The sequence below is a fragment of the Thamnophis elegans genome, chromosome 11 (genome assembly GCF_009769535.1).
Source record: "Thamnophis elegans isolate rThaEle1 chromosome 11, rThaEle1.pri, whole genome shotgun sequence".
Classification (NCBI taxonomy): domain Eukaryota; kingdom Metazoa; phylum Chordata; class Lepidosauria; order Squamata; family Colubridae; genus Thamnophis; species Thamnophis elegans.
The window spans coordinates 55,884,539-55,907,043 of record NC_045551.1 but is presented as its reverse complement, the minus strand read 5'-3'; the positions used below and the strand labels follow the sequence as shown (position 1 = coordinate 55,907,043).

At 42.1% G+C, this 22,505-nt stretch overlaps 2 protein-coding genes across 3 annotated transcripts; one reads left to right on the top strand and one right to left on the bottom strand.

The window, feature by feature from the left end:
- The first annotated feature begins 1,656 nt into the window (after nucleotides 1–1,656).
- CLN5 (CLN5 intracellular trafficking protein) lies at nucleotides 1,657–7,469 on the top strand. The gene is made up of 4 exons (XM_032226952.1): nucleotides 1,657–1,850; nucleotides 1,962–2,127; nucleotides 3,471–3,696; nucleotides 5,866–7,469. Exons 1-4 carry the CDS (start codon nucleotides 1,744–1,746, stop codon nucleotides 6,375–6,377), a joined length of 1,011 nt encoding a protein of 336 aa, XP_032082843.1. The 5' UTR covers nucleotides 1,657–1,743; the 3' UTR covers nucleotides 6,378–7,469.
- Nucleotides 7,470–10,047: 2,578 nt separating this feature from the next.
- Nucleotides 10,048–22,465, bottom strand: FBXL3 (F-box and leucine rich repeat protein 3). Of its 2 annotated transcripts, XM_032226694.1 has the most exons (4): nucleotides 21,852–22,465; nucleotides 14,828–14,950; nucleotides 12,477–12,648; nucleotides 10,048–11,264 (listed from the first exon to the last, which is right to left on the bottom strand). In XM_032226694.1, exons 1-4 carry the CDS (start codon nucleotides 22,248–22,250, stop codon nucleotides 10,621–10,623), a joined length of 1,338 nt encoding a protein of 445 aa, XP_032082585.1. In that variant the 5' UTR covers nucleotides 22,251–22,465; the 3' UTR covers nucleotides 10,048–10,620. The 2 variants fall into 2 exon arrangements, with proteins under 2 accessions (XP_032082585.1, XP_032082586.1); XM_032226695.1 differs by lacking the exon at nucleotides 14,828–14,950.
- Nucleotides 22,466–22,505: the final 40 nt, after the last annotated feature.

The window sequence follows — 22,505 nt, the reverse complement described above, 5'->3', positions numbered from 1 at the left end:
AAATGTATGTATGTAAAATTTGATGACATGCATTATACTATTAGATTACAATATAATTATTACATTAGCAGATAGAATTGTTAAAATCTACGAGAAGGCAATAATCAAACAGTAAACTACAAAAACAGATTAAGCATGCTGATACGGGAAGCTGTAAAATTATATTATATTGTTATGCTATTTGTGTTTTTATCTGTTTGTATTTGTGTTTGTATTTTTCTTGGTTTTTTTCCTTTTCCTTTTTTAGTTGTTTTTTTTAAAACTTGAAAATGTTCAATAAAAACTATTAAAAAAAAGAATGGCGGCTTTTCTTTTAAATATCCTGTAAGAAGAACCACCTTCATCTGGACTTCTCATTTATTTCTGAGCTCTTTCTATAAGCTCGTTCTAGAAAGCAACAGACCCCGAGCTCAACAGACCCCTGAAAGTCAGCTGGGTGGCTTTGGGCCAGTCACACTCTCGGAGTCCAATCCACCGACAAGGTTGGTGGTTAGGGGGCAAATCGGAGGAGGAGGAAGGTCTATTGGATACACTTGCCTCCTTGAGTTTATTGTACAACTGATTAAGGTGGGACATAAATGAATGAATGAATGAAACAAAGAAAATAACATGCTCTAGGGGAAACAGGCATGAAGCCACCCACCCATCCATCCATCCATAAAAAAATAAATAGAATAGAATAAAATACAAAATAATATATTAAAACAAAACAAATAAAATAAAGTAAATAAAATAATAAATAAAATAAAATAATAAAATACAATAAATACAATAAATACAATAATAAATAAAATAAAATAAATAAAATAAATAAAATAAATAAAATAAATAAAATAAATAAAATAAATAAATAAATAAAATAAATAAATAAATAAAATAAATAAAATAAATAATAAAATAAATAAAATAAATAAAATAAATAAAATAAATAAAATAATAAATAAAATAAATAAAATAAATAAAATAAATAAAATAAATAAAATAAATAAAATAAATAAAATAAAATAAAATAAAACAACATGCTCTAGGGCCGTGATGGCGAACCTGTGGAAGTTTTAAAGAAGAGATTGGAAAACCGTTTGCCTGAAATGGTGTAGGGTTTCCTGCCTAAGCAGGGGGTTGGACTAGAAGACCTCCAAGATCTCTTCCAAATCTGTTATTCTATTCCCATTCCCAATTCCATTCCATTCCATTAATATCCAAACACACATGGCCAATAAAACTATTCTACTCTACTCAATTCCAATCACACACTGCCAATAAAGGTACTCTACTCCCATTCTACTCCACTCATTTCCAATCACACATGGTCAATAAGGCTACTCAACTATTACTCTATTCTACTCATTTCCAATCACACATGGCCAAAAAAGCTCCTCTACTCCTACTCTACTCATGGCCAATAAAGCTACTCTACTTCTATTCTACTCCACTCATTTCCAATCACACATGGTCAATAAAGCTACTCAACTCTTACTCTACTCATTTCCAATCGTAAATGGTCAATAAAGCTACTCTACTCCCATTCCATTCTAGTCCCTACGTTTTAGCTTCATTCCCAACCGGCGCACCCTACAAAGAAATCTTTCCCCAGCCCAACTCATCTCCGGGACGGCCAGGCTCGTCCCCGCCCACTCCCCTGTCATGTGCCTCTCCGGGACCCGGCTCAGCTGACGGCGGGAGCGCGCACGCTCTGGAACTGCCGCGCAAACCGGAGCGGTTTCAGTCTCCTGGGCGCCCGGGATGGCGCAGCGGACGGCGCTCCGGTTGCTGCTGCTGCTGCTACTGCTACCGCCGGGCGGCCGGGCGAAGGTGTGCGAGGGCCAGGGCCGCTGGCCGGTTCCATACAGGCGAGTCTCGGGGGCGGAAGCGGTGCAGGGCTCGGTTGGTGGGAGGCAGAGCGGGGAAGCCCTTCGGCCGGGCGGGCTTGGAGAGGTTACGCCTTCTCTCTCGTCCCGCAGGCGCTTCGATGGCCGTCCCCGGCCGGATCCCTTCTGCCAGGCGCGGTACACCTTCTGCCCCAGCGGCTCTGCCTTGCCGGAGATGCGGGAGACGGACGTCCTGGCCGTGTATCGCTTGCAGGCGCCCGTCTGGGAGTTCAAATACGGAGGGCTTCTGGGCCACCTGGTAGGACCGTTCCCTCCTGCCCTTCTGCGCTCACCCCGGAGTAAAAATGCCGAGGTTGATTGGGTTGGGAGTTCCACCTTTCCCCGGGAGGCCCAGGACTACCGCGGAGGGTTTGCCCGGTTGCTATCGAAGGAGCCCCGAGAATAGAATGGAGGGAGTTAGGAGTTAAGGAGTACCTTTATTGGCTATGTGGTGGAAACTAATCAAGGAGAGAAGCAACTTAGTATTGAGGAGAAATTTGCTGACTGTTAGAACAATTAATCAGTGAAACTTGCCTCTGGAGCCGAGGTGGCGCAGTGGTTAAAGAGTGCAGTCCTGCAGCCACTTCAGCTGACTGCAGTTCTGTAGTTCGGCGGTTCAAATCTCACCGGCTCAAGGTTGACTCAGCCTTCCATCCTTCTGAGGTGGGTGAAATGAGGACCCAGATTCTTATTGGGGGCAATATGCTGACTCTGTAAACCACTTAGAGAGGGCTGAAAGCCCTATAAAGCGGTATATAAGTCTAACTGCTATTGCTATTGCTAGAAGTTGTGAATGCTCCAACACTGGAGTTTTAAAGATGTTGGATAACCATTTGTCTGAAGTGGTGTAAGGTTTCTGCCTGAGCAGGGGGTTGGACTAGAAGACCTCCAAGGTCCCTTCCAACTCTGTTATTCCATTCCATTTCATTCGTGATTGCAAATGAGTAGAGTAGAAGTAAGAATAGGAGTAAGAATAGAGTAGAATAGCAGAATTGGAACAGACTTTGGAGGTCTTCTACTTCAAACCCACCACCCCCTTAGGCAGGAAACCCTACACTACTTCAAACAAATGGTTGCCCAATCTTTTCTTAAAAGCTTCCAGCGATGGAGCACCCACAACTTCTGGAGGCAAGTTGTTCCACTGGTTAATTGTTCTCAACGGTTAGGAAATTTCTCCTTAGTTCTAGGTTGCAAGTTCTATTTTTTTTTTTTTTTTTTTTTGGAAGAGCAAATTTCAGCACGAAAACAAAGATGCTTCTTTTTCAAATGGGCGTTTGGAAATGTTTTCAAACAGACGATGATTTAGTTATTTGCCTAATATGGATCCCACCTGTATTATTTTTAGAAAGAACTCAAGGCGGTGAACATATCCAAGACATCGTCCTTTCTCCTCTTTTTACCCACAACAACAATCCGGAAAACAGCTTTTAAAAACCCTGATAGAATATTTGCCTGTTTTGCTTTTTCCTGAGTTTGGGCAGGGTGTGTGTGTGTGTGTTTGTGTTTGTGTTTGTGTGTGTTTGTGTGTGTGTGTGTGTGTGTGTGTGTGTGTAAAACTTAGCTTAGTTACCGCCTCTGTAACTTGTTTGTTTCATTTCCCAGAAAATTATGCACGATGCTGTGGGCTTCAGAAGCGCCTTGACTGGGAAGAACTACACAATGGAATGGTACGAGTTGTTCCAGCTTGGCAACTGCACCTTCCCACACCTGCGGCCTGAGGACCCCGCCCCCTTCTGGTGCAACCAGGGGGCGGCCTGTTTCTATGAAGGGATTGAGGATGCCCACTGGAAGGAAAATGGCACCCTGGTCCAGGTGACTACAATTTCAGGTAAATAGGTGTAACTCATTGTAGATATATGAGTGGCTACCTGCTGCTCGTGCTCTAAACTCTGTCTGTCCACCCACTATAAATAGCCTTGACTCCAACGGCTAAAACAAAACAGAAGACCTTTCTATTCTTTCCTGGAGTAGCCTCAAGAACATCATAAAACATTAAGCATCTATCTCTTTAAATCTCTCTCTCTCTCTCCCTCTCCCTCCTTCCCTCCCTCCCTCCACCCGCCTATCTATCTATCTATCTATCTATCTATCTATCTATCTATCTATCTATCTATCTATCTATCTATCTATCTATCTACCTACCTACCTACCTACCTACCTACCTACCTACCTACCTACCTACCTACCTACCTACCTACCTACCTACCTAATTGATCGTCCTATCTATCTATCTATCTATCTATCTATCTATCATCTACCTACCTACCTACCTACCTACCTACCTACCTACCTACCTACCTACCTACCTACCTACCTACCTACCTAATTGATCGTCCGTCCTATCTATCTATCTATCTATCTATCTATCTATCTATCTATCTATCTATCTATCTATCTATCTATCTATCTATCTATCATCTACCTACCTACCTACCTACCTACCTACCTGATCGTCCGTCCTATCTATCTATCTATCTATCTATCTATCTATCTATCTATCTATCTATCTATCTATCTATCTATCATCTATCTATCTATCTATCTATCTATCTATCTATCTATCTATCTATCTATCTATCTATCATCTACCTACCTACCTACCTACCTACCTACCTACCTACCTACCTACCTACCTACCTACCTATCATCCATCCATCCATCCATCCTTGCCCATTTTTGCCAGAGGATCTGGGTGGTATACATGTAGTCCTTGATTTAGGACCTCAATTGAGCCCCAAATAGCTGTTGCTAAGCGAGACGAGTGAGTTTTGCCCAATTTTATTTTTCCTGCCACAGTTGTTAAGTGAATCACTGCAGTTAAATTCATAGCATGGTTGTTAAGTGAATCTGCTTTCCCCATTTGACTTTGCTGGTCAGAAGGTCGCAAAAGGGGATCGCATGACCTTGGGACACAGCAACAGTCATAAATGTGAGTCAGTTGCCAAGCATCTGAATTTTGATCACATGACCCTAGGGATGCTGCAACGGTCATAAGTGTGAAAAATGATCGTAAGTCACATTTTTCAGTGCTGTAATGTTGAACGGTCGCTAAATGAACTGTTGTAATTCAAGGACTACCTGTAAATCATGAGGTTCTGGACTTTATAAACAAACATGTAAGGTTTTCCCGATGATGCCAGGTGAATTACCAAAAATAAAATCTGATGCTGCAAAATAGCAAAAATTGTACACCTTTCTACCACCTCCTAAATTGGATTATTCTATACAATAGCAGAGTTGGAAGGGACCTTGGAGGTCTTCTAGTCCAACCCCCTGCCTAGGCAGGAAACCCTATACCGTTTCAGACAGATGGCTATCCAACATCTTCTTTAAGACTTGCAGTGTTGGGGCATTCACAACTTCTGGAGGCAAACTGTTCCACTGATTAATTGTTCTGACTGTCAGGAAATTTCTCCTCAGTTCTAAGTTGCTTCTCTCCTTGATTAGTTTCCACCCATTGCTTCTTGTCCTGCCCTCAGGTGCTTTGGAGAATAGTTTGACTCCCTCTTCTTTGTGGCAACCCCTGAGATATTGGAAGACTGCTATCATGTTTCCCTTGGTCCTTCTTCTCATTAAACTACCCAGTTCCTGCAACTGATCTTTGTTGCTCTTCTCTGCGCTCTTTCTAGAGTCCCCACATCTTTTCTACATCGTGGCGACCAAAACTGAATACAGAATTCCAAGTGTCGCCTTACCAATAAAGTAATATTAACACTTCACGTGATCTTGATTCTATCCCTCTTTATGTAGCCTAGAACTGCGTTGGCTTCTTTGGCAGCTGCTGCACACTGCTGGCTCATATTTAAATGGTTGTCCACAGGACTCCAAAATCCCTCTCACAGTTACTATTATTGAGCAAGATGCCACCTATACTGTACCTGTGCATTTCTTGCCTAAATGTAGAACTATACGTAGAATTATTTTGGAGAAATAGAATCTGCAGTTGTGCAAGAAAGTTTCTAAAATACAACGGTGTTTTGCCCCCTTCTGTTTTTAGGAGCTATCTTCAATCAAATGGCAAAATGGGTGAAATACGACAATGAAACTGGCATTTACTATGAGACCTGGATGGTTAAAAGCAGCCCAGAAAAAAATTCCCGGGTCTGGTTTGAAGCTTATGAGTGCTCCAAATTTGTACTACGGACCTATCAGAAGCTGGCTGAGCTGGGGGCCGTTTTCAAGAAGATCCAAACGAATTACACAACCATTACTCTCTTCAGCGGAGAACCTGTTTGCCTGGGCAATGAGACGACTCTCTTTGGGCCGCTGGGGAACAAATCCATGGCGTTAGCGATTAGGAACTTCTACTTGCCCTTCAAACCGTATCATTCGGTGAAGGAGTTCTTCCTTAACCTATTGAAGATACTTGAGGAGGTCGTTCTGGATCGTCGGTTTTACTTGTTTTACAATCTGGAATATTGGTTTTTGCCCATGAAATACCCCTACCTGAAAGTAGCGTATGAAGAAATCCCATTGCCTAACTCAAATGCTACCAAATTCAATGCGTAATTCTTGCCCGTTTTAAGCCATTCTCGGTGGGCTCGAATCCCTTTGTAAGATGGTGTCCGTCTCGCCAAATTCTGGCTTTGTGGCAGTGTTAAGGAGCAGGATGGTTTTAACTGGGTCTTTAATTCACCTCTATTACGGTCTGTTTCAGTGGAATCACGCTTTGGCGGATAGCGGTGCAGTAGGATCACAAGGATGAGTGGCTGTGGATGATTGTAATTGTAGTCTAATAGAGGCCGGGGAACGTCAGATTAAGTTTTGCATTTCTCTTCCTTGACGAATGTCTTTGAATGGCAAATGCTGGAAGTTTGTAGAACGCTGGGTGGATCCAAAACAATGGTGCCTCGAACCTGTTAGCAGTGGGCAATTTGTCAGATGAAAGTAAGCAAGCACTGATGATGTTACCTAGCTTGGTAATGAAACAGTCTGCAAGAAAACCACCAAGGCCAGAGAGCACTGAGGACCCCACAGAAAGTAAGCTAGTAAACCCCTGCCGGAGAAGATCGAAAGATTGATCCTGTAACGTCTTAAATAAAATTCATGCCTGAATGACCGCATATGGTATTCAGGAATGCAGAGAATGGTACACAGGCTTTCAACGCTTGATACTCAGTTGATCAGCAGTTATCCATTTCCCTAGATGGGTACACAGAGGATTGTAAACTTTGGCACGTGCCTCTGTAGCCATACATCAATATTTGGTACGGATTAACAACTGCATTAAGTGTTCCTCCTCCCACATCCTATCTAAGAACACAACAGAACAAGAGTTGGAAGGGTTCTGTAGGTCATCTAGTCCAACCCCTGCCCAAGCAGGAGACCCTACCCCATTTGTGACCGATGGCAATCCAGCCTTTTCTTGAACCTGAGATCCAAATTTAGCAAGCTCGGCACAGCAATCCTGTGGCAGCTGGCGGGCCACAACAAAGAGGTTATAAATGTGAGGATTGGTTGTAGAGTTACTTTTTCATCATCATCATAATTACAAATGGTTGCTAAACAAGGCTGTTGCTAAGCAAGGGCTACTTTGCAGAGACTGGAAATTGTTTGCACAGATTAAACTGTTCTTTGTGAAAAATAAATGGCTTCAAGATACTTTTGGGTTTCTATCTTTGATAAACTGATGTTTATGATTACAAAAGCCTCTGCTAAATGTGTTTGGGAGTTAAAAAAATAATTGGAAGTTAATCTCCCCCCATTAGATTCTAGTCTGGTTAGAAAGGAGGTGCAAAAATTTATTAAATTTCTATGCCGCTCATCACACTGATGCTGCGAATTTGGGCAGCTTTATAATGCCTGGGAGTGGCTTTCTTTTGTGGCTTTTGCTAACAATCCAATTTTTTCCTCTGAAGCTAGAAAAATGAACTAAAGCAGTTTTACCCCTTACGAGATTCCATTTTAATAGCAATGACCCGTAGGCTTATATCCCACATCATAGCCCTCTCTAAGCAGTTTACATAGCCAGCCTATTGCCCTTAATAATCTGGGTCCTGATTTTACTGACCTCGGAAAGATGGAAGGCTGAATCCACTTTCAGCCGGTCAGGATTGAACTCCTAGCAGAGGACAGAGGTAACCTGCAATATACTGCATTCTAATCATTGTGCCACCACGGCTTTTTAAGACCCCTGCTTCTAAAGGGTCTTAATTTGTTTGCTTAGCCTGTTTGCGTTGGAGAGAGGAAACACTTTCCTGTATGATTAGGAAATGAGTGTTTTGGTGACTTCCTCTTGCATTCGTAGGTTGCCTTTTCCTCAGTTTCAGTGTGGTAGAATTTCTAGAGCAGTGTTTCTCAACCTTGGCCACTTGAAGATGTCTGGACTTCAACTCCCAGAATTCCCCAGCCAGCATTTGCTGGCTGGGGAATTCTGGGAGTTGAAGTCCAAACATCTGCAAGTAGCCAAGGTTGAGAAACACTGTTCTAGAGACTCTTCCTGTGAGGCAAAATGTCTTGATGACAAGAACTCAAAATCAAAAATCAAAATCAAAGATCTCAAATCACGTTCCTGCGATCTCTGTCTTAATTACCATGGGAAAAAAAGGTAATAATATTGGGAGTGGTCACGTGATGCCCACGTATTGTAATCATGTTTACAAATTGACCCAAGTGTATGTATGGTCTTTGCTGGGAAACTTCTCATTTTGCATTTTTTGTGCAGCTGAAAAAAATACAACCCCTACCTCCACCCCGGTACCCGTGGGATCAGCTGCTCAGCCAACTCTCCTTGAAGAGACCTGCTTCAAGCAGATTGTCCTACCAACTTCTAAGCAGTTCTCAGGTCCACTCATATCCCTCGTCTTGAACCCTGTTCCGTAATGCTAAATAAACCCTACCTTCTCTTGGATGCTTGCTCACAAGGGGAACTTAGACAGGAAACAAATTTTTAGCCTTCTCATGTTTACAAAGGTAAGCAATGTCCATATTCACTTATCAGAAAAGCTTTTGCGGGGTGTGAGGCAATTCAGTTTAAGCCTTCCCCAGTTTTTCACGCTCCTCCTTTTAAGCTGTCAAAATATGTGTAGAAAGACAGGCAAAAAGAAGAATCACATGAACTTAATGGAAACAAGCAAACTTATTTTTGTCTTCTTTAAAAACAATCAAGCAACTGGAACTATGTACGTGGTCAGATCATAAAGACACACACTACATTAAATTCCAATCAAATTTAGCTCCTAAATGGACTTCATTCACATACCTTGACAAAACTGTGCTTACATGTTCTATGCTCAATCCCTTCAACCAAGTCGCATTAGAATTAGACATTTGCAGTGAAGTATTTACACCTTTCACAGAATAACAATGAATGGTTGGTTTTCTAATTACCAGAGGATTAAAATACAAAATGAATAATCGGAAAAGCTGGTCTTTTTTTGCAATACCTGTACAGAAAGTTGCCAAAAATACTCATCAGCTGCAGAGAAACAAGTCATCCGGCTCCGTTTGAATCCTAATCATTTTAACAAAGTTATTTAATACAGAAACCTTAAAGCCTGCTAAACCCATTCACTTGCTCAGCCTGTTACTTCTCTTTCTCTGTTTCATCGTGAAGGTGATTGCTATGAAATTTCTTTTAGACACAGGATACAAATGAGTGTGGTGGGAAGGAATAGCTGATCTGTTAATGTCAGATTTTTGAAATGGGATTTAAGGTATAGGGATGCTTTTGCACCTGAAAAGCCATTCTTTTTTGTCATCGTTGCAACACCTCCAAATTGACCTTAGGTTGACTGGCAAAAGAATCAGTGCCTGAAATCAGACCATTTTGAGTGTGTGCTGGAGTCACACCATTTTCCATTCAATGGTCTATTAGAGTCACTGAGGGCCCAAGCTGATTACTAGCAACTTCTCGTATTTTCGTTGCCTTTCAACCTGTGGAAGTCATAGGATTTACTCTAAAAGACTTTCACAAATGGCTTCCATTCTTAGAAAACTTGTACAGCGCATCTTAAAAAGTCAATGCTCCAAAATAATTAGCACACAATTTTTAAAAAACCCAAAATATAGACTATAGCTCCCATTAGTATTTTTGCTTACTGGGCTTCAGCGATATTTTAAAACATGTTTATTATAGATCTTATTGCCCTATGATTATTACATTTTCATTTGAAAAAAACTCTAGAGAGGAAACAAAACAAAACAAAAAGAAATACACTGCTAATAATTTACACACCACTAGATTTTCTGGAGAGGTTTAATAAGCAGCAAATACTTACATTTTCCACAGACAAAGATACCCCAGCTACCATGTCCCAGGGCTCTATATAATGTTACGGAAACACCAAACGACCCACAGTTATGGTTTTGGGATCTAGAATTATAAATCTGCACTTGAAGCAATTCATTGTTATATATCCTGGGTTAATGCCTGCAGCTTCCCGGATTACATCATTAAAGCGATATATGCTCCTTTACAAAGTCAGTTGCAGTAATATTTCCAAGAGGCAGGCTAAAATACTGTAATGTAACAGAACAAGAGTTGGAACTGCAGCCTCTGAATATGTAAACACATGTCAACATCTACATACGGTAGCATCCATCTTGTTAGGACAAAAATAGGCCAATGATAAAGTCATGTGAAGACGTTTCGTTCATCCCTGGACACTTTTTAAACCCCGATTTTAGAAACCAGTACTAAGGAGTAGACTGATTTTCTACAGTGCTTGAAAGATCCTAAGATCACGAAGAAGCTTATTATGATGAACCTGCCACAAGGCTGGCCCAAGCTAAGGGCTTGTCCCCAATAGCTCTACCAGGTGGGCATCATGTCTGGAAACCAAACTCTCCCGAGATGCTTGGACACTTCCCAATGAATCTGCTCCAAGCTGTACTTCTGGTCGGGGATCAAGACCTCTTCCATGATTGACAGCTGAGACAAGCGGCCACCACACATTTTCACAAACTCCACAAAGGCACTGCAGGACACACCACATTCTCCGAGGCCAATGGCTGACAGGTTCTTACAACGCTCAGCAATGCAGATCAACTCTTCATCCAGGGGCCGTAGCCCGTTGGCGCACACCACCAGTTCAACCAGTCGCGGACACGTCATTCCAACCCGTCCAAGGACCTCTTTGCTGACCGATCTCCCAAAATAAAGATGGGTGACCGGAGTTTCGTATCGGAAGAAGGGATCAAATTCTTCTTCGTACAAGAAAAAGTACATAACCAAATTCACTTTAGGGGAATGTCTGAGGAAAGCATCCCAACTGCTTTTCTCCAGTGTGTGGAAGTGCGTCTGTCCCGGGTTCTCACTGACGACGTCAATGCGCAAATGTTCCAATCGGACATGTTTTTCAGACGACAGAGCAAGAAGGAGCTCATCGCTTAACAAGTGGTAGTTCAAGGCCAGCTCTCGTAAGCCATGGCACTGGTCAGCTACACAAAGGATTCCTAGAAAATAAAACACAATATGAATTTACCTTCGGCCTGTCATAGAATAGAAACACATATACTACAGTAAATGCAAAAACTAACAACTTTGAATAGTTTAGAGATAAGAATCAGGCTGAGGAATAAAGCATTTCCTCACTGGTGATAACAAAGCTGACTTGGAATTTTAATATGGAAATTAAACCTGCCAATAGATCTAGATTTTAATCATGCAGTAAAATTTCTTCAAGTTGAATACACTTTCCTATGATTCATTAAAGGCAGTCCTCGACTTACAACCATTTTTTTGGTGACTTTTCAAAGTTACAACGGCACTGGAGAAAGTGACTTATAACCAACCTCTTTCTACACTTATGACCATTGCAAGATCCCTGTGGTCACATGATCAGAATTTAATCACTTGGCATCTGGCATGTATTTATGACTGTTGGGTTGTCCCTGGACCACGTGATTCTTTTTTGCGACCTTCTGACAAGCAAAGTCAATGCGGAAGCCAGATTCATTTAATCACCATAGTATTAGCTTAACAACTACGATAATTCACTTAACTGTGGCAAGAAAGGTCATAAAATGTGGCAAAACTCACTTAACAGCTGTCTTGCTTAGTAACAGAAATGTTGCTTCAATTGTCATAAGTCTAGGACTACCCATAATTAAAGAATCTCCACCTGCTTCTAGAATAATAAAATAACCATTCCTCCTTTGCCAGAAGCTATTAGGTCTTTTTAAAAAAATGCAGCACATTATTCAGGAAAATGTTTTGCCAGTGGCAGGAATCACGTGTGGTTGAAGTGACTATAGCAGGGAGCGACCTGGCAGAAATAAACTGCACAAGAGGTGCATTTTGGCAACTGGTTGAAAAAAAGAAAAAGAACAGAACAAAGATTTCACTGTTTCATCCAATTTCAAGAGAACTGCTGCCGAGGTGCTTATTTTATGTTATTTATTTATTTATTTATTTATTTATTTATTTATTTATTTATTTATTTATTTATTTATTGTCTGCCTTTATTATTATTTTTTATAAATAACTCAAGGTTGTTATTTTTATAAATAACTCAAGGTGGTGAACAAATTCCTTCCTCCTTTTTTCCCCGCAATAACAAATTTGTGCAGATCATCCTGAATTTTTGGAAATTTCGGATATAAGTTGGGTATAAATGCTAATTCAAAATATTCATTGTACAAAAAATATCCCCCAAACAAACTTACCTGCTGGAGAAACATGGGGACAGCTGCTCATTTTTAAGAGTTTTAGGGTATCACTGTTGTTAGCCACCAACACCTTGAGAGATGGATCGTCTACTGGCGTACCGTCTATCTTGAGTGAAGAAAGGGATTTGGAGTTTACAAACACCACAGTTAAGGCTGACACGAAGTGTGACTGTAAAAAGGGAGTAAACATTGAAATCAAGAAACGGAACATAATAATCCCATTCAAGTTTATCCAAAGAAAATAAACAGCAAACTCCCAAAAACTTGATGTACAGACATATTTGTCAGTGTCTCAAAATAATATATTGTGAACTTAAAAAAATTCTGGGTTTGCTGATTAGATTGGTACTGGGGGAGGGGGGGGGAAGGATGTGAAATTATCCTGGGGCAGAATAAATGAGACCACCCTGGTCACCCATCCCAGAAGCCAGATGCAGGAGTGTTGTCTGGGTAGCTGCCAAGAAGGCAGATTGTGGGCTCTTGCTGAAAGGAGCAGGCCGGGGTAGATTCTTTTGCAACTGCACCAGGCCTTCCTGTCAGGGTGTGCCCAGGTGGTGGTGCCATGAAACCACAGTTCTATATCTCGGCTGTAGCTCTTCTGACTCATATCCAAGTAAAACCATTCAGAGCTTGGGAGGAGGAGGACTTCACTCCCCACCTTCCATCTTCAAGGGAGCCCTGCCCAATTATTTTAATAATGGGTTTGATAAGGGAGAATCCATTAACATTAAATCCAGACAAACAGAAGTGCTGCGGAGGAAAAGTGGGATAAAGGGGAAGCTTCCCTGGAGGAGCAAGATCCCCAGTTGGCACAGTATCTTTGGGTGGCAGCAGTGGTGAGGACACTACTTATGGCACTGCCCACTTGATTGTTCCCGAGCAATAGTTTTGCAGGCCTTAGTTACAACCTCTCTCAACTACATCAGTGGTCTTTAGTTGAAAAGGGTCAGAAAAAATATGGCAATTTGGCTATTCTCTGCCTGTTCAGGTAGTCCACGACTTACAACAGTATTTTAGTGACCATTCAAAGTTGAAACCGCACTGAAAAAGGTGACTTATGACCGTTTTTTCACACTTATGAACTGTGGCAGCATCTCCATGGTCCATGATCAAAATTCAGATGCTGGGCAAATCATAGTCCTGGGGTTACATGATCCTCTTTTTCGACCTGCTGACAAGCAAAATCAATGGAGAAACCAGATTTACTTAACAATTGTGTTATTAACCTAACAACTGCAATTGTGGCCAGAAAGGTTGTAAAAAGACTCATTGAGTGACAGAATTTTGGGGCGCCATTGTGGTCATAAGTCGAGGACTAACTTGTATTGAATGATTTAAAAAGGTCTGTTGAACACAACTTGGTTTTGGTATTGACCTTAAAGGCCCTAAATGGCTCGGAATGAGACTGCCCCTCCCGCTGTAATCCCACACAATAACCTTGCTTGGCAGGAAACACCCTTCTGAAGGTGCCACTGCAGCCTGGAGCTCAACTCCCAGGTAAATGGAAAACAGCCTTTTCCTGCATGGCTTCCAGATTTCAAACCACACATCTGTCTCTTCCTCTCACGGTGTTTAGAAGGTAGTTAAAAACTCAACATCCCTTCACAGTCCTTGACCATTCATTACTTTAACAAGTGGGTTTATTGGGGAGTTTCAATTTGAATTGTATTCATTTTGTGATTTCTACATTCTTGTCTTTTTTTCAAAACTGCCTTGTGGGTCCTTTTTTTTTTTTTTTTTAAATACAAGCAAGTTATAAATCCAATCTTCAAGACGAATAGAGTTGTTGCATTCTCAAGTTTTGTTCCAGCAAGATCTGGATACTTTCTCTTTAAGTTTCACTAGCAAATTCACTCAAATACTTTGGCCACCTAATGAGAAGGAAGGACCCACTGTAGAAGAGCCTGATGCTGGGAAAGATTGATGGCAAAAGAAAAGAGAATGAGGTGGCTGGATGGAGTCACCGAAACAGTAGGTTTGAGTTTAAATGGCCTCGGGGGAGGGGGGGATAGGATGGTAGAAGACAGGAAGGCCTGGAGGAATGTTATCCATAGGGTTGCAATGGGTCGGACACAACTTCACAACTAACAACTAAGCAATGGTGGAGTCAGAGCTTCTGTTGGAACTGATAGCATTGACTTTTGATACAAACTGAAGGATGTGTGTTAGTTGGAAAAGGGGCTACCGACACCTTCTGATTATTATTATTTTTTGCCGGCGTGGACTAACATGGCTCTCCCTCCTTCTCTGTGTGCCTGGAAGAGAAAGCTTGATCATGACAGCATGGTCACGATTTGTTCCAGACTTGCTGGTAACCAACCACACCGGATTAAAAATCTGCTCAGTACCTTTGGTAAATCCATGAAACTCGGTCGAGCAGTGGAAATCAGTCCGAGGGTCTTTAAAGAACAATTCACAAGCTGGGATAAGATATCACAAGCAGCCGCAGCCGATTCCTTGCTGCTATCCACCTGAGTGGGGGGAAAAACCCAACAAGAGTCAGTGGGTAAACAGTCCCTTCAAACACTATCTACAGGTAATCCTCGATTTACGACCACAATTGAGGCCAACATTTTGGTTGCTAAATGAAACATTTGTTAAGTGAATTTTGCCCCACTTTATGTCCATTCTTGCCACAGCTGTTAACTCAAATCACCGCAGCTGTTAGCTTAGTGACACAGTTGTTAAGTGAATATGGCTCCCCTACTGACTTTACTTGGCGAAAGGTCGCAAAAGGGGGTCACTTGACCCCGGGACACTGCAACCGTCATGAAAACAAGTCAGTTTCCAAACAACTAAATTGATTACGTGATCATGGGGATCCTGCAACGGTCGTAAGTGTGAAAAATGATCACAGGTCCCTTTTTTCAGTCTCTGTTGTAACTTTGAATGGTCATTAAATGAACTGTTGTAAGTCGAGGATTACTTGTACTTTGCTGTTGACTGAAAAGTATTTCAACTCCGAAAATATACTAAAAAGAATAATGCTGATGTTGTTCCTGCTATGAGCCACTGGATGAGAAAAACCCTAATTTAGGTAATACTGAATGTGAAACATTCGGACAAAGGGAAGTTGCATTACTTATCACCAGGAACGGAATCTGCAACAAAATGCCACCGATTGTCTTCCCGTTTATAACAAGCAAGCGAACAAAAAAGCACCATCCTTGCAGCCATCCTTCCAGGCAGTAACTCACTCCAAGCAGGTGTTCTCCATTATGCTGTATTTTGCTTTGTTTTCCAACCATCTCTGTTCCTGAGTATGCCAAGTCCTCTCTGAATAGTTGTGGTGTATGTGTGTACCCATGTGCATGGTGAATAATTCACAAGAATGCATTAATAATAGAACTCACATATTGAGCTCTCAAGAACTAAACGTAGAGCTGGCTATCAATGCTTTTAGGTCAAAATGTGACTTGTTGTACAGGACAACAATCAGCTCTGTGGGAAACAAAACAGGAACTTGGTTCATACGCCATCATAAATCATTAATCAAGATTGTGCTGCTCATTTTTCCTTTGCTTTGGATTCTTCGGTTATTCAGAGTTACGTTGACAAGCTATGATTTGTGTATTTGGGTATGTGTGTGTGTTCTCCAAGCTCAAACAATGAACAACTTTAATTTCCTGTTGGCAATCCTGATTTGAACTTCAATGTGAAAGACAGTTATGTTCTCCAAAAAAGGGCAACTTGTCGAAGAACCAAAAAAATAGATAAACCGATAAACCGCATTCATTTGACACAAATGGGGAAATGTCTCTATTGTTAGGGAAGTAGAATACAAATATCCCAGCACTTTATTTTTTTAAATAAAGGGCAATATTCATAGCTCAGGGTTAAAATGAGGGGTCCTTGGTGCTCCCTGAGCTTGCTTGTTTTCTTGCAGACGTTTCGTTACCCAAACTAGGCAACATCATCAGTGCTAGTCACTGTGCTGGTCTAGCAGTGATGATGTTACCTAGTTTGGGTAATGAAAACAAGCAAGCTCAGAGAGCACTAAGGACTCCTCACTTTATCTTATTTTCTCCCTGACTGTCTCCTTCAGGAGGCAACTGGACTTCCTTGTTTTTTCTTTGAAGACATTTTGCTTCTCATCCAAGAAGCTTCTTCAGCTCTGACAGGATAGTGGGGATAGAAGGATGACCTGGATGACTTGAGAATCTCTACAGACTTCTCCCTAAGTCTTTTCTATGCCTTCATGCAGAGTAGAATTGAACTTCTCTACTGCTTTTTTTGGGATCTGCAAGATCCTTTGAGGCTTCAGGGTTTCTCCTCATATAAAAACTTCAGACATTTTAAAGGTTTAGGTGTGCTTTGCATGTGAGCAATGTCTAAGTCTGATCCATCATTATCCATCAGACTGGGGCACCAACAGTTTTCACTCAGCAGGCAATTGACTAGGAAGAAAATCTGTTCCTTCCACTGAATGTATCAGAACATTCCAGGAGTTAATTCAAAATGCAACCAGATCTTGATTTCTTATTAGATATGGAAATTCCAGTTATCTAGTATGCAACAACCTTCCTACCAATCCTTTCAAATCTGTTCTCACACTTTCAATCCCATATTTGGATCCACCTAGTTTCCAAACAGGAGATTTACATATCACTAGAGTATCAAGATTGCCATTCAGCATTCCTTTATCCGGAAAGTAATCTACATATCAAGCTGATGAAAGAATAGAGTACAAAGATAGGAGGATGGGCTAGAGGCCTAATGTGTATTGAAGCCATGTTCTCTGATCTGATTAGAGTGGAGGGGGGGAGTATATTTCACCACATTTGTGTTTGAGGAGGAATCTTGTCAAATAATGCTGCTATTCTCTGGCTCCTTATCTGGAGTCTACAAATGGTTCTCAAAAACATGAGATCCCTCCATTAGAATCTTCATATTTAATCTCCTCAACATTATTACCAGGAAGACTTGGGTTTTTTGGGAGCACAACCCCTTTTTTTCAGATGGAAATTACAAAACAAGCTGACTGTGGTCTATTATTAGAGCTCATTCACATACTAAACTCACCTTTTCATGTAATACATGAATACAATTCATGTAATGCAATTTATTCCTTCCTCTTTCTGTCCAAAACCTTCCTGGAAAACTCATGGCACAGACTGGCTATTCATATGGCGCTTCACATTTCCATTTAGAATTTTTGTCACTTTTCACCCAACCTCCTTAAGGCCCAAGATGTCTAATTCTACGCTAGTATGCTGGCTTAGAGCCTGCTACTTTCTGGTTTATGAGCTTTAACAGCTGTCTGGCTTAATTACATCAATCTTCTGACTACTGCCTGTCTTGCAAAAACCTTCTGCTAGTAAAAGGTGTTAGAACAGAGGTGTCAAACTCTCCGCCTGTGGGTCGGTTGCGCCATGTGGTGGCCTTGCCTGGTTTAGCAAAGGGGGAAAACAAACACATCCCGCTACATCACGTGACATCGCCATGATGCTGTGAGTTTGACATCCCTGTGTTAGAAGATGGATTCCTAGGTGTTTGCTGAGGCTGTCCTCAGAAATTTCACAGCTGGTGGCATTTCCACATACCATCTGGCATAAATGTTCCTCAACTGGAATGAACTCATGTAATTACTTGAATTTGGTACAACCAACTATACTGCCCCAACCAGAAAAGAAACACCAGAAGACAACTTCCTGTTTGACTAGAAGGAAGCATCCATCCTTTGGAAAATATATTTTGGGAGAGAGGGAAGTGACATTTTTGTATCAGGTTCTGAGGCCCTTTGTCCTGTTTGCATTTTTTTTAAAAAAAAAATACTAAACTTATGAGCAGCTTTATAGTTATTTTATCTCCTTAAGCCTTTACCATGATAGAAATGGGAAGGAACTGGAATTAGATGAAGTAAAAACATGTCTTCTATTGTTCTGGAAAACACAAAAGACTAATCCACTGTGTAGATGTCTCCTTCACACCCAGAGGAAATATCCACTGAGGCAAATATTCAACATCCCTCCTCAGGTTCAGCATAAATGTAAAAATAATTTAATAGCTATCTGTTGTGCTCTTGGTCTATTCTATCAGTTTCTCTTTTGAAATTATGACTCACAACATATAATTAAGATTATAAAAAATTAAAAGGTTGAGTAATCATTTTGTTGTAAATAAAGTAGTTAACATACACAGCAGAACACCCAAATACAGATGCCTAAAACACAATTAGAGCTTAAAAATAATTTGCAACCCCAAAAATGTTACTCGATTCCATTCCCTTATTCTATTTCTTTCCTATCCATCCCATCCCATGCCAATCTTCCTTAAACTATCCTTTCCTGCCATATCCTTCTCTTCCCTACACTACCATATTCTTTTTTACATAAATCTTTATTAGATTATAAAAAATGTGCATCAACTGACAAACCAGGGCTGGGGAATTTCCTTTCTACATGTAGAAATGTACATCATCCTGCTGCAATCAATCTGCAAGGATAAATATTTTGCCAGCACAATTTCAAGCCTCTTCCTTGAAGCTGCTGGGAAATTTTAAAGATGGAGCTGAGCATTCTTAGCCAATCAAAAAATCCACAAATACCCCAGGCATAGGATGAAAAACGTATCCATCCCTCTCTTGATGCTTCAGAACATGACCAAGTAGGCTTCAGTGTTTCTCCACAAAGTTGAGGGATCAAGTTGAAACCTCAGAATTTCAAAGAATCCCTATTCATCTTAGATTAAATGGTTGAACTCCTGAACTGGTCAGTTCATTAATTTCCCAATCAGCTACTCTGCCAGCCTCTTATAATTCCATGAGGGAAGGTCCAATATATTTATATTTGTCCCGTGAGAGAGCATATGTTGAGCCCTAGGCTATCCCAAGGCCAGTATTCCAGGTGCCAATATTCTAGGTGTGGCCAAACCACTGAGCAGCACAACAGCATCATAGTGTTGAACATTTTATTTTTTTTAAGTTCCAGCTTTTAGATTAAAAATGTTTTCATGTCAGGGTCAATATAGTCCTGCAAATAAGGTATTTTTCATATTTTAGTGTATTATCCATTTAAAAAATCAATACAAATGCAACTTAAATAAACTGAAATAAAACAATGGACCCATACAGAATTCACTGAGTTCAATGATAATCCATCACGTGTCAAAAGATTTGTAACAACTATTATTAGTCAAGCACAACACTTCACATCTGTTAACACAAAGTTTGTGTAAGCACTCCCAAGGTAATCACACATGATCAGTGTGTGGGCGGAACTAATAAAACATTCAATTGTTGTCAGCTATTTTTGCTGTTTGTGTTAACCACAAAAATGGCCCTCGCCCTGTCTTGCTTGCTGCCATTTTTCTGTGTCTGCTCCCTTAACCACCAAAGGAAGAGACTGACTCCCTCAACAAAAGGGGCTGATTAGACCAGGTTTTCTAAGAAAAGATACTGTTGGCATGGCATACTCTGCTGTGGAAAGGTTTAGCAAAGCTATTTTCTCCCTACCAAGGGGTCTTTATTTATCTGAGTTGGAGGCCTGAGATGCACTATAACTATACTTCCTGATTGGCAGAAGCTGGAATCGAAAGTTTGTCAGACTTTCAAATCCACTTTCCTAAAAATCAGAGTATTGCAAGTCCAGGTTTCAACTTTGCTAAATCTCAGGTGAACTTTTGCTTTTAGCTAATGAGCCATGGCCTCATTACGTTTTTTATGTAACTTACTAGATTGTGCAAATAATAATATTATTGAAAGATTCCTGCGTCACCATGGACTATTCAGCTTCATGGGCAACGCCTTTAACCCTGGTTAATCTGGTTGCACGGTCCCACTGACTGATTCCTTTCTCCTCAAGTACTCTGTGGAATACACCCCCTCATGTTTTGCCTCTCACTGTTCTGTTGAGTTGGCTTACTTGGAAGTTCCCTCTCTCCTGTCTCTCTTTGGCCTGCATGTTATTTTACAGATTTTGCTCAATCTGTTAATCCTTTCTCAGAAACTACCATTCTTACTCTCAGTCACATCACTATTTGTAGTCTTCAAAACATCTCAGGAGCACCAATTTCACCTGCTGTCAATCTATGTTTATTTCAGCCTGTCTTCAACTGCCCAAGAATTTGAAGTTTCCCTACGGTGGTCATCAGCATCATCCCTAAAAACAGGTTATCTCCTGTTTTTATCTGAAGATAAATACCCTGTGAGGGCCTGTCACTCCTCTAGTTCTGTGATCACGGTTTTTATATTTAATCCACCGAGACTGAATTCATCCGCTCTTTGTCCACCAGTAATTCCTTCTACTTCTCCCCATTCTATTATTTCTTTCTCGTGCCTTATAACGACATTGGTCCAACTCCTGCAATTCTCCTTCAATCCTCTCTCTCTACCTGTGCCCTCCGTCACCCGGCAGGACTTCAGTAGGGCTGAAGGGAGTTGGGGAAAAATCAGCCAGGCTCCTAACTCCAAGTGAGGGAAAAGCCCGCCAGGCTCCAAAGGAAACTCCAACTGAGAAAGATACCAGTGCATGGCTGGTATCTGGACAAACACCTTGGGGTGCTGCCCCATTTTCAATGGGGAGAAGACATGCTGAGTACAGGTTGATAAGCACCCTCCTTCTCTCAGGGACTCCCATTCAGTAGGAACTATTTATTGCTTCCAGTGAGCAAACTCCCCTTTCCCCTCTGCTGACGTTTTCTCCCCTCTGCTGTTCGAACTCAGCGGATACTGATCTCCGCAAATCAACCCAGATTTTGATTGAACTGGATTTGGAAGATGTATTGTTCAATCCAGTGGCAAGGCAATTCAACCAGGGCAACGCTGAGATTCAGAGAAGAAAACAATTCATCCACAGAGCATGGTGGCGAAACGTGGAAACCTCTCTGAATTGGTGAGACGGGAGTGCAGAAACGAGAGGCTTTCAGAGGACATAATTCCTACTGACTGCAACAGGATACTTCAGAAGAACAAGAGCTGGAAGGGACCTTGGAGGCCTTCTAGTCCAACCCCCTGCTTAGGCAGGAAACCCTACACTACTTCAGACAAATGGTTATCTAACCTCTTCTTTAAAACTTCCAGTGTTGGAGCATTCACAACTTCTGAAGGCAAGCTGTTCCACTGATTAATTCTTCTTACTATCAGGAAATTTCTCCTCAGTTCTAAGTTGCTTCTCTCTTTGGTTAGTTTCCCTCCATTGTTTCTTGTCCTGCCTTCTGGTGCTTTGGAAAATAGCTTGACAATCCCCCCCCCCCCCCATTCTTTATGGCAGTCCAACAAATATTGGAATAGTTATCATGTCCCCCCTGCACCTTCTTTTCTTTAAACTAGAGAAGAAATCCCCCTCCCACATTTGGGCTCGCATTCAGGCGACCTGAATCCCTCGGCCCAAGAAGAAGCCTCCGGGGCGCCCGGCCAACCTGGCTCTCGCTCACCTTGAAGCTGACGTACTGCAGGTGCCCGGCGTGTCGCTTGAGGATCTGCTTGATGAGCTCCGGGTGGGTGGCTCTGGCGCCGGGCTGGCCCAGCTCGAACTCGAAGCGGCGCCAGAGCTCCGGCAGGTGGAAAACCCGCTGCCAGCCGCGGCAGACTTGCGAGGCCCGCGCGCGGTCCAGCAGCGGCAGGTGCTGGAAGACGCGCAGCAGCACCTCCGGCAGCAAGGAGGCCCAATCCGGCCCGGGAAGATCCCGTCGCTTGCCTTCGCCGTCGCCCGTTCGCTCTGCTACCACCGCCGCCGCCGGCGTCCGCTTCATGCTGCCAGGGTGGTCTCGCCGACAGCAGCGGCGGCCTGAGGAAAGGCCTCGAGCGCCGCCGCCCCTTTTCCTAGTCGCCATGGCAACGTCCCCCTCCTCCCCAAGCGACGGCCTTAATCTAGGCCCCGCGGCCTCCTCCTCTTCCCGCGTCCCACGTAAGGCGAATGGGGTGCCACGTTTCTCTCAACCAGGCCGCCGCGGGCTGCAAGCCTCCCACCCGCCTCCTTAAGAGTTCCCGACCGCGTTCGCGTTGTTTACTTTGCGCCGGCCAAGATGGCGGGAGGCGGCGCGGCGCATGCGCGGCCCCGTCCATTACCTTCCCTCCCTCCCTCTTTT